This window comes from Pecten maximus, chromosome 15 (genome assembly GCF_902652985.1).
Source record: "Pecten maximus chromosome 15, xPecMax1.1, whole genome shotgun sequence".
NCBI classification, from domain to species: Eukaryota; Metazoa; Mollusca; class Bivalvia; order Pectinida; family Pectinidae; genus Pecten; species Pecten maximus.
In genome coordinates, this window is record NC_047029.1 from 2906009 (window position 1) to 2922986 (window position 16978).

A 16978-nucleotide genomic window follows, 5' to 3' on the forward strand; every position below is an offset into this window, starting at 1 on the left:
ATACCTCCTTCATTTTGGAAAATGTAACAGATGGATTGGTACCTGCAATTATTGCTTAGATTTCATTTGAATTCATCAAATGTCCTGGATGATTCCACTTTTCCAGACAATGTACCCACGGATTAACTATGCCTTGTGAAAACGAGTACTTTTTTACATATATATATACACTATATGTGGTTATTTAGCAATTTTCTTTATTTTTTGATGGGCCTCTTGTTCTACTTGATTGAATTTACTAGAATAATTGACCAATCAGAACACTGTTTACAAACGACAATGGGGAAATTAAAATTTGCATATAGTTCTCTTTCATCATATTTAAGGATTAAACTGTCTTTTTTTGGTGTCTATGGTCGATATAGATGCCAGAGCTTTGCAAACAATCGTCATATTGTACGTTTATATTTACATTCTCGACATATTTTGTTATTTTTTAAAATCAAAATTGAGTAAGCATACAAAATGCCAATATTCAGCGACTTCGACAATGGGGTTCGACAAATGGACAGCCTATTTTTTTCAAAATTCATTTGTGATGTGCAGATTGGCAAACAAAAAAGTGCATTGAAATAATACGAAAGAAAAGCACACAGTCTGTTCAATTCTTTTGATGATTTGTGTAACAATATTGTATAAAATTTCATTTTGATACTTTTTAATTAACATAAAAAACGACGTAGTCCTAGGCGTTTTTTTCATAGAGCCATGATTATTTACGTTAGTTACAAGTAGTTCCAGTGGGTGAATATATTCATGCGCGGTATAGATTGATGTCACGTTGTTGAGTGTCAATTATGCTCACATAGACTGCAAATCGTTTTACTTAGTTTATATCGTGGCTTTGCCACCAAAATGTAAATATATGACGTTATAATGCAAGATAGAATACATAACTTCACAATTTGGCGTACATTTGTGAGCCATTTACAGGGGACCACAATGAATTCTGGGAGAGATTGAGCTCCCTCGGTATATTTCACTATAAAATGTTAATAAACGGAATATAGTTAATGATTAAACTGTCGTTTTTGGTGTCTATGGTCGATATAGATGCCAGAGCTTTGCAAACAAACGTCATATTGACCCACTAGGCATACAATTACACTTATATACATGTATATCTTGTCATCAGTTTCAAATAACTTAACCTGATGTAGACAATGTTTGACTCACAAGATATCTTTAAGGATTAAGCTGTCTCTATTTGGTGTCTATGGTCGATATAGATGCCAGAGCTTTTCAAACAAACGTCATATTGTGCACTAAGCTTTTTTACTTTTTTTATAAACATAAAAAACGATTTACGTTAGTTACAAGTAGTTCCAGTGGGTGAATATATTCATGCGCGGCATAGATTGATGTCACGTTTTGGGGGGTCAATTATGGTTACATAGACTGCAAATCTTTTTACTTAATTTATATCGTGGCTTTTCCACCAAAATGTAAATATAACAATATATTCCATAATGCAAGATATATTTCACTCGTGTGACTAATATTTTTTTTTATATATTTCACTCGTTATACGCACTCGTAAAAATATCAAAATATTGATCACATAATAAAGAGGTATGGTCGTTTTCCGCTTATCCTGACCTAGGCCACGTACAGCTAAATGCTGGGATAAAAATACAAGTAAAATATCACGTGACCCCAGTGATTCCCTCAGTACCAAAATAGATCGTCATGGTCCATTGGCGCGCTGTGTGTTGTGAACGGATTATGTAGTCAATACCATATGAAATAAAGATAAATTGACATGTTAAAAAGGAATTTTACACCACTCATCCATGTATGACTGTTGTCGACTCTGCAGTTCATTTAGATTTTACTTTGAATGTTACGGAGTAAATAGATTATGATTTCACTCTTTTTTTTTATCATTTTTTTTATCTCAACATTTCAATCTCTATACTAAATACTTTATATTAAATATACATTTAATCCTGAAAATATCTTTCAAATACGACCAAGAAAAAATAAAAGGTATCATTCTTAGAAACATAACAAAAAATAAATAAGATACATCTTAGTGATTTGAACCCCAAACCTTCGGGTTGATAAGCGATGGTTCTACCATATGAGCTATGCGGACTGACAGGAATGTGAAGTTTGTGTCATCATTTAAAGTCAGTCTAGTTAATGCTTAAATTAAAATATTTTATCAACTACGTTTCTTTCAATTTTTCTACACCAGCGCATCGGAGGACCACTTTTAAAGAATAGGATTTTAGATGTCTTTTGGTATATAGAATAAAATGAGACATTGTATGTCAAAATATGATATGAATGCGGGAAAACCCCCCTCGAAAGTTGCAAATAGCCCGATGATGCAACTTTACGGTCCTTTTATGAAATATCCATTGCAATAAACAGATATTTTTTTCGGAAATAAGAATTTGTATATGTTATAGATTTAGGGTTTGTATTCAAAAACTCAGTTTTTAATTTTTTTTTTTGATTTTGAAAACGGTCACTGTTAGGTCAAAACAGGCCAATATGCGCCATACCTCTTTGGTATTACTGAAGACCCTGTTAGATATCATCTATTGATGTAGATTGCTATTACGGTAGTTCGGTGATTCTGGAGTTTGAAAAAAACGATTATGTGTAAATTACATTTGATTAAAACTCTATGAAGTTTTATCAATAGTTTAAACCTCTAACAGAAAACTGTTACTGTGGCTAGATAAGGTATTTCTTTAGAGTAGAAATTGTCATGCATATCCATGTGTCAATAGAGAAATAATTTCCCTCTCAGATTAGATTGAGATGTTCTAAATATCATTGTCTTTCACAAATCACCACGAAATGTCGGCGTTCATATGGCATTGGTACAGTTCTTAATTTCACCTATGTATATTAACATTGTTAATCTAATTTTTCCTAGGAAGTGGTACAGGTGGACCATGTTGTGAGCCCGATACCTCTATTATCGCTCCGATCAACGAACTCAAGAGCATCGAAGTGACATGCACGTACATGTTTACGTACGTACAATATTTCATACCATCAAAATACAGCCACTTAACAATTTGCATTTATCTCTATACAACTCGTGTAATCAAATACACACTTTTGCTTGATAAACAATAGGTTTATACATCAGCTTTTAAAGGGTCATCTGTATAGTACAATAATGTTGAATTTCAAACACGACTAAATATCTTAAAAATTGCACAAAAATAGTCATATAATATACCAAAATGTTTGTTTGGACATGTAGCGTCTTAAAATCACAAATAATTTGATGTAGATGTTAACCATTTCTTCTATAGAGTTACTTTGTGGTAAGTTTTAGCATGGAATAATTCTAAGTCACAAAAATAACCAAGCCTGAAAAATAACCAAGCTGTCATGCTCACAAGTGTCTATAGCACAGGGTAGGAGCATTTGTTTTACCGGATTTGACTTTATGTAGGTATAAACACATATTTTGTTTTTACCTTGAAATGCAAATGGCGGCTGTGGATGATATTACACAAATATGGCATAAAGGGGGGCATATCAGCCATTAAAAATGCTCCTATATCATACTTTTAAGACATCTGATTATAGTAAGAATGACCTTTTAAGGAAAAATTGTCAAACTGGTGAGTTTTGGGCCTTTTTCAGAAATATTTATCTTTTACCCCAAACTCAACGGATGAACATTTTTCCTTAAAACAGTCTTCCTGCCATGTCTAGAGTCTTTATAGTATCTAATAAGAACATTTTTGACGTTTGAATACCTTCTTATATGCCATAATTGTGTGATATTTTCCACAACCGCCATTTGCATTTCAAGGTCAAAATAAAATCAGTGTTAATACATTTCATAAAGACAAATCTAGTCAAACCAATGCTCCTTTTTTGTGCTTTAGACTCTTGTGAGCAAAACGACATGACTGTTTTGTGCAATAAATGCGATACATATGAGTTAATTATGTCCCCCTGAAACATGCATTTTTCTCATGTTTTGTTGAAATTTACAAACAACTGAACACATTAAATGTCAACAACAAGGCCCACAGTTTGACATGATACATATCAAAATTGTATCACGTTATTTCTATTAAATTGCACCCTAGTGGGGTTTATAGCCTTGTAAATATCGACTGTTTTGGCGGGATTTGCTGTTTAGATGCCCCTTAATAACTGATGTTCTCGTGCACTCTCTGTGCGATGTTAGAGTGCAGTATTACTACCTATGTTAGTGTGGAATATAGTGGCGGTGTAAATCCTACCTTTGAATTATTTTCTAACAATTGATACTGGTTATTACACTTAAATATTTCTAGAACACAGGCGTAACGCCTCTTTTTTTGGCTAGTTCTAATGACTTAATGGGAACACTTATATCTCAGATTATCAAATTACAAATATTGAATTCGATCGCACCGTTTCATAGCATATTCACATGTTTTATGCTCGCCCAGCGGATGGTTTGGTTTGTTTTTGTTTAACGTCCTATTAACAGCCATGGTCATTTAAGGACGTGCCAGGTTTTGGAGGTGGAGGAAAGCCGGGGTACCCGGAGAAAAACCACCGGCCTACGGTCAGTACCTGACAACTGCCTCACGTAGGTTTCGAACTCGCAACCCTGAGGTGAAGAGCTAGTGATAAAGTGTCGGGACACCTTAACCACTCGGCCACCGCGGAACAAACTCTATTCCTAACATGTTGACCATATAGAACTGGGGATCGATTTCTCAAAGAGGGGGCCGCGGTGGCCGAGTGGTTAAGGCGTCCTGACACTTTATCACTAGCCCTCCACCTCTGGGTTACGAGTTCGAAACCTACGTGGGGCAGTTGCCTGGTACTGACCGTAGGTCGATGATTTTTCTCAGGGTACTCCGGTTTTCCTCAACCTCAAAAACCATGCACGTCCTTAAATGACACTGGCTGTTAAAACTAAATAAACCAAACCTTCTAAAAGAGCTTTTCATTAAAGGTATCGAATAAAAAATAAACGATTATACCACATATCAATATTGGCCCTTTACTTCGATCTATCAGCACAAACAACTTTCCGTGTGCTAAATTTTACAGTTAATAACGGATACACACTTCTATTATAATTCTTATTTTCATTTTTTTTTCTTTTGAAAAAAAGAAGGTTCCCGGTTTTTAAGGTTACCAGTTTCGTCAGCGGTTTAACATCAATCAGAAACAATCCACATTTTTGTTTAGAAATTGGTATCATGTGATAATTTGTCCCGGATTACTCTGACTGTATGGATATGTATTAAGAGTTTTTAATTATTCGAACGTAGTTAATCACTTTATAGAGGTATGTTTACATGCAAAAAGACAAAACAAAACCCCAGTTTAATCAATACTCCTCAACTTTAAGAAATATCATAACTAAAAATTATCCATGTGAAAATATCAGCGGATTAAAGGGAGTAATTTAGGAGAAGTTTAGGAACTTTCTTTAAATTTTGTAATGATTTTTTGGAAAATTAAGTTTACTTAAGTATTTCCATAAGTAAATGACTATTAAAAAACTGGGCTAGAACTTGTAGAACATAAGTAAAGGAATATTAAGAAAACTGGGCTAGAACTTCTAGAAAATACGTGAAGGAATATTAAGAAAACTGGGCTAGAGCTTATAGAACATAAGTAAAGGAATATTAAGAGAATTGGGCTAGAACTTCTAGAACATTTGGGAATACGTAATACCTACGTGTTGCAGCACCCCCTGTAAATGGAATGTCACGGCCCCGCCAGGAGCAGTGATAGGAGTGGAGATCAGTTCGGTCATTGTTGGATCTCCTTCTACAATAGTATATAAGAACGACGCAGGTAAGTCTAAAACCTCCAGAATAATGTCCCAGAGAATAGACGAATATAATAGTAATACCAGTAAATATAATTACCCCGAGAATAGACGAATATAATAGTAATACCAGTAAATATATTTACCCCGAGAATAGACGAATATAATTGTAATACCAGTATATATAGTGTCCCCGAGAATAGACGAATATAATAGCTATACAGGTCTCGTGGTTTTCCTAGGCACGTCTACTGGTAAAATGTAAGCATATAAATGGCCCCTAAGAATGTTGTGATGTAAACAAAAGTAATATTTCTTTTAGAAAATTACAAATACAGAAACGAGACACGTACATACCCGGAGAAAGTATATATTTCCGTGTATTGATATGTTTGCAGGTTCCGAGTTATGATTTTACCGATATCCGCTGATTAACAGATATCGGAGAATCGAAGAAAAAATCAGGCTTGGTTACCTAAGGGTGTACTGTTTTGTGTCAGACTGAACCTCCCAAATGTTCTTCTACCTATGTTTACATGTGGAAAGATTCAAAATCAAAATTTTACCAGCGTTCCTCATCCTAAGGAAATTTTCACCAGCTAAACAATTTCCATAGAAAAGCATCATTGAATTTGAGGGGGAAATCTACGATAAGATTTCCTGGAATTCTGTTATGCTTTCCCATAGAGAAATAAGTTACACGATTCCCTTACGTTGAGGAATATCAATGATACTTGGGCTTGCATCGGATAATATGTTTAACGTCTTAATGAGTACACTATCATTCATCACACGAATGACCAATAGTGTACGAGATGAACGAAAATTCTTTTTCGGCTTAACCTAAACCATACTGTATGTTACTAAACAATTCTGCTCTTTTCGTAGGAAATGCTTTCAGGACATTTTCTGGTACCAACCAAATTATTCCTTTAAGAGTCGCTGGCCAATTTTTTACCGTCGAAATAACTCCATCATCGATGAACACACCCCCTCCCGGGGGAGAGGTGCTGAATTTTAAATACCTAGCCATCACTTCACCAGCTCCTGACTCTGGTAGGTAAATGAAATATCCAAATTGTGAATGTCGTTTCTCAAAGATATTCTAATAGTATTAAATCCAATTAGTTTTTTTGTTAACTAAGGGTGTTTCAAGCATTTCAAGAAAAATCAAACAACGAAAACTGAAGTCCTGATGAATGTACAACGCCCTTCTTGAAATAACACAACATTTTAAATCTCATATATAAACTCATTGACACATATTGCATTTGAAAATAGTTTCTACATACATTTATTGAGTTTACTCATATGTCAATCCAAACCCAGCAATTCAATTTTCGACGCGAAATCCGAACGAATGTGCTGATGTCGATTTTGGAGATCGCTGCTACAGGAAACTAAATGCGTGTAATGTATTCTGGGAAAAGATAATTAATGAAAGGAGGAAAGCGACGAAATCTGATATGAAACCAGGTAATCTAGTGTTGATGAAAGTAAACCGTTAAACGTTCAACACATTTCAGTCCGAAACCACTACATAGAGTTTTTTTTATGGAGTTAAAGGGTGTCAAGGAATATAGAAATGTCACACATTAAAAGGACATTCTTTCGTTTGAATAAAGGGCTTGTCGCCAAAATGAAACTTAATAAGAAATGTGTATTTTCCCCAAGTAGTAAAAGTTATAATCTTTAATTCAATACGACAGTTTCACTCTCAATGGAAACAAAAGTACTACAAGTATTAAATCATAAAGATTCTCAATTCGACCCGAAGTATCACTTATTATCTCAAAAGCAGACGGTATTTGTACGAAATGCCCATTTTCTGTATATTTCGGCGTTACTTTCATTACTTTTTATTATTGTAGCACACAAACTCATATAATCCTCATTCGGGCATATATTTTATCAATAGAAATTTTGCACGTTTCTGATGTCCGAACGAAGGAATGACCCTTTAAGATAGTAAAATCTAATGTATCTACTCCGAGTATTCAGAAAATGGAAATTCCCAATTCGGGAGTGCCTGATTTGAATGTAACAATATAAATTGTCGATACTGATCGCACCTTTAATTTGAAAGACAAGATCGAGTAGTTAGAAAAAGAAACATACCTCATCATGTGAATCGCACGGTGACCTCAACGACTTAAAACACAGCGCGTGAAATAAAATTGCCTAAACAAAATAAAGATTTTGTCATGAAGTAGTCACGTTTAATGTATTTTTTACCTTTTATCAGAGAAGTCAGACAACAAGATTATAAATAATCATTCATTATGCATGTCAATACGTTCAAATTTCTTATTGTCCAATAATTGATCAGTTGAACATTGAAAACTTTGAACGTTGAACAAAGAACTAATACAGGAAAATAACAAATACATGACTGAACAGTTGTGTACAATTAAATTGTATTAAGAGTGATTAATACATTTGAATTAGCGGAATGGAAATTTAGTTAAAAACTTTCAAAATTCAAGTCAAGGGACATAACTCATATCCTAGGTGTTATTTAATGGAGATCTCACACAATAAGACCGCACGCTTCAGTTTTGGCCAACACTAGTGACTTAATATAGTTTGCACTGCCATTGTTGTAAAACAAATAAAATTCACATTTAGAAATTTTACTTATACTTTTAGGAAACAGTCTGGCCTTGAGGTGGGGAGTTGCACATAGCTCATATGATTCAGTATTTTCACACCATTGTATTCAAACAAAAACAAATATCTTTTGGAATTAAACAAAACCATCAAATACATTGTTTGTGCCAACAAGAATAGTTCACATGGTCCGTTCGCCTGTTTTGTTTGATAGCAACAAACCATGTCAAACTTGTTATTGATTACAATAAACGTTCTTCATTTAATCTTACTAAATATTTTGAGGATAGAAAAAAAGAAGATATTTTGTTTTGAAAATAAATATATTCTTATCTTTAACACAATATATGATAAAATCTTTGTTTCCGAGCTATGAAATAGTGAAGATAATGCGTTATGACAGCTTTTATCCCATTGTCGAGTGAACTGTCACCATGGGTCAGTCATTAAAGTTATTTCTTGACAAAAGACTTGTTCGAAATCTTGTCAACATAATTCCAATATAGTGATTGCGCTCGGGATAATCATTATTTTATATCTTTAAAAACCTGATCGTGTTTCGAGCATAACTCTCGGTTTTGATGTTAAAATTGACTGAAATATTTCTTTAATACTTTACAAAAATGCTTGTTTAAATTCATTTCTTAATTAAATATATAATTTTGTTCTTAAAGCTTGTCATTGCTATCTTTTCCTGATACTAATAAAATTATTGTACAACTATGTGAGATAGAAAAAGTTTGGAAATCCCGTTCTTTGTTTGATATGTTTTAATGTTAATTATAGATATATGTTCCGTCTACAGCTGCTGCATGCTCTTCGGGGGAGACAATTTCACTGGATACGGTGACTGGTGGGGAAACATGTATCGCCTCCCCTAATTTCCCGGAATTTTATCCAGAGTAAGTATACGAATGTGATTTCATTCTATAACATGGACATATTCCTATTCCATTGAATGTTATTTTCAAATGTATCATATTTAATTCGTATTTGTCACAAACTCCCGTGTTATCCGCTCACTTTGAATAAACTTTGATGATAAAGTGCAACTTTGTTATAGAGTCTCGTCAAAGAATTTTCGAACCTGATTGTTATGTGGTCGTGTCTTGTTGCTTCAGTAGTTTTCTAACACACAATCTGTGTTATTCTACTCTCAGGCCATTGTATAAATGTGCTGACGGTTGGGTATATATGTTTTATTCCACGAGTGAAATATAACGTTCCGGTCTTTTGATTGGTCAAGAATTCGAACTTTGACCCGAACTGCAATTGTTATTAAAGTCATCAATAATCGCATCGCCGAGCTCCGGCCGTGACTTGTACACCTTATTTGTATACGCTCGTAAGGAATTGTTTTTTTTTAAAGTTACAAAAGACACTCGCTAAACCTTTTGTTTTTGAAAAAAATAACTTTTATATATTTCATATCCAACAACCACTCGTTCTGTAACCTCTATACAGCCGATTCTTATCAGATCGTGTCAAACGAGACTGGTTGTTTTAGTAGTTATTACATTTTATTATCAGGTCGTGTCAGAGGAACATTGTTGTTTTAGTCATTATAATCATTTGGAATCAAATTTCGTCAAAGAACCTTGTTGTTTTAGTCATTTTAACCATTTGGTATCAGGTCGCGTTGAAGGAAACTTGTTGTTTTAGTCTTTATAACCATTTGGTATAAAATCTCCTCAAAAGAACATTTGTTTAGTTATTATAATCATTTAGAATCAGATCTCGTCAAAGGAACCTTGTTGTTTAGTCATTTTATCCATTTGGTATCAGACCTCATCAAAGGAACCTTGTTGTTTAGTCATTTTATCCATTTGGAATTAGACCTCATCAAAGGAACCTTGTTGTTTAGTCATTTTATCCATTTGGTATCAGACCTCATCAAAGGAACCTTGTTGTTAAGTCATCGTCATGATTTGGTGTCAGGTCCTTTCTCGCCATTCTTAGATGTTTTTTTTATCTATTGAAAGGAAGAAATTTGAAAAAAGAAAAAGTTGAAGGTTCTTGTAATCGTTGACTACTATGTTTTCTAAGTCTTTGTGTATTTATAAGTTTTTATCCTTCATTTTCAGAGCAACAACAACATGTAGATGGCGTATCGAAACAAGTGATACAATCGAGTACAACGTTATTTTTTTTCACACGGAGTTCAACAGCGCCTGTCAATTCGATTTCGTGAAGATCACCGGTAACGTAGAACGAAATGTCGATATGAATTTTGCATGCTGCTTTGCATTACTCGGTCCTTCTTGACTTTTTTTTTTGATAAAAATACAATTGGTTTCATAGGACGTAAAGTAGACATGGTTTTGTTTGTTCAAAGCTTCCTCGGTCCTGCTTGATAAGTTTTTAAACAATAAATAATCACTGGTAAAATAAAACAAAATGTCGACTTTTGCATGGTTCAAGTTTTACAATACTTGATCGCTGAAACTATTCTATATAATCATTCTGATGTGTTAAGAGAAACATTGTGTATGTATTTCAGTTTAAATATATATGCTGCTGTCATTTTAACACAACTACTAGTTATATCGTATTCAGCCTTCTACATCCCCTGGTATACAGTTTGTGTATGCAAGTGTGTATGAAACTTGTCTTTGTTTTTGGTATCATTTCAGTTCTCATATGTTTAAATTTGAATATGAAAAAGTTCTTTATTTTTGTCAGATTAATAATTTCCTATTTTGTGCTGAATGCTATACGTTTCACACGTGTATGAACGTTTGGCACGTTTATGTACGTTTCACACGTGTATATACGTTTGACACGTTTATGTACGTTTGACACGTGTATATACGTTTGACAAGTGTATGTGTCTATGATACACAGTACACAATAAGCATTATACTGGTACACGTTTTACATGGTTATTTTCGGGTTCTAGTTGCCGGATCTACAGGAACACCACAATGCGGTAGACAACTCCAAGGTGTGACCCAGACGGGCCTGGCCAGTCCTGTGGAAGTGGAATTCACATTTGATAACGGCGGAAGCGTTCCCGGGATTTTCATGTGTTTCAAAAAAATCGGTAAATAACTCATAAGAATTAAACGTAATCATATGTCTTGCCTGTCCGACTTTGTCAGTAAAGTAAGTATAAAGGAAACTCCGAAAATCACTAACGCCCCAATATCCTCCCCAAAACAACCAAACATCCGCATTGAAGAAATACAAAATAAAAAAAATAATATATATATATATATTAAATACATATAAATTGATATAAACTCAAATATTCCCACAAAAGTGTTCACTTATGAAGAGGAAAAATACTTAAAAAACACTTTAAATGTGTGGAATAACTAAACATTGTAGTATGTGCTAATAATTTGAATTGCTTAAAAAATGAACTGGATAATCACTGGAAAAAAACATTAATTAATTTTACGACTTCAAGGCTAGTTTATGAAGGGTAGTGTCGTTACATTCAAAAACTATTATTATAACAATTACCATGTACTGTGTCTCGTGTAGAGAATAAAGAACCCACTACCAGAAATTTATCATCATCATTAAATTAAACATCATCACTGAGTACCGTTATCATTCGCTGTTTATCTTGTTAACATATTTATATGTTTTCTGTTTGTTGTCGGCATGTGATAGGTTGTCATTTATTCGTTTCTGGACAAATGGGCAGATTGCTTTGAAAATTCAACACTTTAATTGTTTGTACTGTCGTTATTACTACATGATCAATTATAAGCATATCTATAATTATATATATATCATAATAGCTACTTCAACGACATCGACGACAACAACGACGACAACAACGACAACACCCACAACGACAACAACGACAACAACGACACCAGCACCAAGTGAGTATTGATTATTCAGTAAGATATTATTATTTGAAACAATATAGGGCCAATCAATCCATAGGCGGTGAGACCGAACTAACACTATATAGGGCCAGTAAATCCACAGGGGGTGAGTAGGGATATACCGGTAGCTCCTCCACATCCAAGTTGTGGAGTGTGGAGGATGACGTCATATGATGCAATAGGGGGAATCCCATGACGTCACATGATGCAATAGGGGGAAATCTTTTGTTAAAATACAATACTTGTTCCTTTAGATGCGATGATTTTTTTAACAACCATGCCGACAAAAGGTTCACGTTTACATTGAGATAACAAACACAAAATGATGATTAAGATTTTAATACATACTCAAGTTGTCGACTCGTAAGTCTCCACATAAATGAGTACAAAATGATAAATGTTATTATATAAAACGACTTTCTAACCAATGTATTGATTGAATCATTTCAACAATGTTTATTCTTCGTCGCAGTTCCATATTTCTCTAGTCTGAGGTTAACATATTTAAAATATATTTGTTTCTGGTGTCATCGGGAACTTTCTAGCGGCTTACTTCTTCTATAAAATGTTTTACCATGTTAGATGTTTGATGATACAGGTGATAAGCATACACAAAATTAAATAAAGGGTCCATTTTCTCAATAGTTGACTATGTATCATTCATATTGGTCTAATAATTTCAGTCTGACAATTTTAAATTGACAATGTCTATTTTTTTCACCAACTTCAAAATTCTTCTGCTGAAATGTTGTTTCACATATTCTTCACAACGAAATTGTTCATCTCCCATTAAATGTTGTAAAACGTGTAAAGGAATACAAGATTGAATATCAAGTTTGCACCACTTGTTCTTCACTTCTAAGTGATTGACAGTTGTCAAGGCTTTATCGAAATATCGATCTGTAATGTTTTCACTACCAAGCATGACGCAGTCATGTCCTTCCTGGTTAGCTTGACCTTCCACACATTCTGTGCATACAAACAACTTCAATATGGCTTCTTTAACATGCAATGCATAAGCTAGACAGAGTAAGTTTTTCAATATCCTCGTATAGGCTTTTTCCTCGATGTAATTTCTCATGTGAGAATAAAGTCTCTTCTCAGATGTATCCATTATGAACATACTTATGCACCTATATGTTCGTTGAATATGAATAACAGTCTTATATAAGCATTGTCGATATAATTGTCTTCTTTCCACAGTCTATCCAATATGTTAAAGAGTTCAACAATATGCTCAATCTTTATTTCTTCACCACTGATGTAAGACCAACCTTCATCTATTAGCGAGCCAATGTCGCATTGGTGGATCTTGTAACGTTACACTCTGAATAACTACAATGATTATCACCAAAATAAAAATCTATACCTCCCATGTTATGGTGATGTCATTTGTATATATACACAATCTTTTGACCACCTATGTTCGACTGTGATAGAATCGTTAAATGTCCAGGATCCTTATTGTACACCGCACATAAAACAGGTGACTTTATCACTTTGTCCAGAATAGAAAAAATCGTTACGGGAGAGTTTGTTTGGAGTCTGGATTATTTGTTGTGGCCAGTTTTCAAATGTTTGTATACGACTTTCACATGGGATCATTGATTGATATACTGGTTGAATAAGGTAGTGGCGGATACAATATGTTCTGATATCTGACATGTTACTGTATCAGGGTACATATACACTGTAAACTCTCCGATAGAAACAGTATCTTTTTAAAATATTCTCCTGTTATCTGTATACGTTTCCCGTCTTCTTTTAAACATATTTTCAGCTCACCTTTGACTCTCTTCAAATTGATTTCTTGATTAATACTGAGTCGGCAGGTTTTTTTACTCTGTGATATACTTGTTAAAATAATATCTTCTCCCGTTATCCTATCAATGATATCTTGAGCCATTTGTATGGACTTTAAATGATAACCTTGATATATACACTTCAGGTTGTGTCATTGTTATTTTCAACTTAGGGTTTTACCTGTATATAGTATGGTTTATTTACAGTCTTGCATGATCCCTGCACACATTTCTAATTTGGATAGTGGTTTTACCTTTACCGTTCATTTTGTAATCCCCTCCACACTTTCTTTTTTTTCCACTGACCTAAGGTCAGGTCCATATTGCAATTATTGTTATAGTGGTACTACTTACTACTTATCTCTTTAACCTCCACACATTCCTATTTTAATAGATTTTCATTGATAGGTAAATATACACCTCTACTTATCACCTTTGTATCCTCCACACATTCATAATTTGCATAGTGATGTTACCATTACAGTTCATTGTGTAATCCCCTCCACACATTTTTTCCATTGACCTAAGGTCAAGGTCACTTGGGACGTCAGAGGGTGAGTCGAACTAAAACTATAGTGGACCAATAAATCCATAGAGGGTGAGGCCCAACTATGGTTCCTTAGGAGTTCAGGAGCAAATATCGCACTAAGGACTTTTATATATACACCTGGAGCATACATGTATCAGTCTTCCTAGCGTCTAGATAGAAATGTACAGTTATTGGGCTTCATCTAATTTCCTGGAGTTTCGAAACTGTCCTGTTCCATTTTCACTTATTATTTAAACGACCCCTCCCCATTTTCCCCAGTTTCTACGTGCCGAATTTCTGCAATATTTTTCAAAATTAACCGATTTAGGAAACACTTATTCTATTCGAACCAACTCCACGATCCTAGAACCTAACGAGGAAGAGCGATTAAAGGTTAAAGTGCGGAGGTCAAACGTAACGGTTAAGGTGTGTATATTTCTTGAACATCTTATTGACATTATGAAAATGAGTTGATCAATACTGCCGTAAGGTGTAGCTGGGACAATGTCGATGGCATTTCTGAACAGAATTACAGTGACGTTCTGAAGCAGAGTTGATTAGAAACAGACAGGATGAGTAACGGAAGGCCGAACTAAAACTATATATAGGGCAAGTAAATCCATAGGGGGTGAGGCCAACCTAAAGCCATAGAGGGCCAGTAAATCCATAGGGGGGTCAGGCCGAACTAAAACTATAGAGGGCCAGTACATCCATAGAGGTGAGGCCGAACTAAAACTATAGAAGGCCAGTAAATCAATATGGGAGGAGGCCGAACTAAAACTATAGAGGGCCAGTAAATCCATAGGGGATCAGGCCGAACAAAAACTATAGAGGACCAGTACATCCATAGAGGTGAGGCCGAACTAAAACTATAGAAGGCCAGTCAATCCATAGGGGGTGAGGCCGAACTAAAACTATAGAAGGCCAGTAAATCAATAGGGGATCAGGCCGAACTAAAATTATAGAGGACCAGTAAATCCATAGGGGGTGAGGCCGAACTAAAACTATAGAAGGCCAGTAAATCAATATGGGATCAGGCCAAACTAAAACTATGGAAGGCCAGTAAATCCATAGAGGTGAGGCCCATTCATAGAGGTGAGGCCGAACTAAAACTTTCGAAGGCCAGTAAATCCATAGGGGGTGAGGCCGAACTAAAACTATAGAAGGCCAGTAAATCAATATGGGGTCAGGCCGAACTAAAACTTTAGAAGGCCAGTAAATACAAAGGGGAGGAGGCCGAACTAAAACCATAGATGGCCAGTAAATCAATATGTGGTAAGGCCAAACTAAAACTATAGTGGGCCAGTACATCCATAGGGGATGAGGCTGAACAGACATATAGAAAGTCGTCCGCTATACGCAGTGTACCCTTATTTACATTACGTTATTGATGTTTTGGCAGATAGATAGGAATTCATTCGTTATACACAGTGCATTCTTATCAACATTACGTTATTGTTGTTTTGGCAGATAGATAGAAAGTCGTCCGTTATACAGTGTACCTTTATTTACATTACATTATTTTTGTTTCGACAGATGACGACGACGATGTAATCGGAGACGTCATCGTACCACTTGCCTTGTTTGCGGTCTTCGTCAACTTATTCGGCGCTATTTTCTTTTAAATAGGTAGCAGTGTACAGTAAAATTGCCAAATTCTGAAAAATATGGCACATGCTTTAGATATGTAAACATTGGCAGTTAACCTTACATATAACCTCTAATAAAGTATATATATTTGAAATCTGTACAACATTTGCAATTATAATGGAACTCTGAAGGATAAGTAAACTGATATTTTCTGTGATTTTGAGAGCTGTGAATACCATGGTAACAGCTTTAAAAGTTTTCAAAAATTGCAAAATATTATGATATTTGACCCAAAATGGCAAAATTCTCTACACAATTTTTTTCTGAAACCTATTTAAAATTAAATATCTCTATCCCAAAGACAGAATTAATCTTTTTTGGACATATGTTGTAAATGAAGTTTTTCCGCTATCTTACCTTTTATGTGGGCTTCCATTTTTCGCTGTGGGCAAAACTAAATTTCCTGTGTAAACACACGTTCGGAAAATCCTGATATTTAAAATCCGGAAACCAATTTATTAATTTTTGTTTTAATAAATGTGAAGCCTGTATGTACTACTTCATACTGAATATACCAATTATAGTGTACATTTATTTTTTCATTTTTTATGCATATCATCATACAGAAGTTATTTGCTTAACAAAAAAATTGCCCATGGCCAGGCTGTCTTACTGTGGTGTGCTACCATAGGTCTGAAAGTCTGACAAATGTCGGCTGTGTAAAACACCAATTCCTGGTATTCTTTTTATTTCAATTGTCTGCTAGCTGAACAGCTTATCTTGTGGCTTTGAATAAACATATACAATGAATTGTGTTACATTGCTTAATATAGGTACA

At 34.5% G+C, this 16978-nt stretch overlaps 1 protein-coding gene across 1 annotated transcript; it reads left to right on the forward strand.

Annotated features, from left to right (window-relative positions):
* Window positions 1-6658: 6658 nt before the first annotated feature.
* On the forward strand, window positions 6659-16247 carry LOC117344339 (acetylxylan esterase A-like). The gene is made up of 6 exons (XM_033907074.1): window positions 6659-6820; window positions 9180-9276; window positions 10459-10574; window positions 11274-11417; window positions 12127-12213; window positions 16087-16247. The coding sequence occupies exons 1-6, from the start codon at window positions 6745-6747 to the stop codon at window positions 16173-16175; spliced, it is 609 nt and encodes a 202-aa protein (XP_033762965.1). The 5' UTR covers window positions 6659-6744; the 3' UTR covers window positions 16176-16247.
* Window positions 16248-16978: the final 731 nt, after the last annotated feature.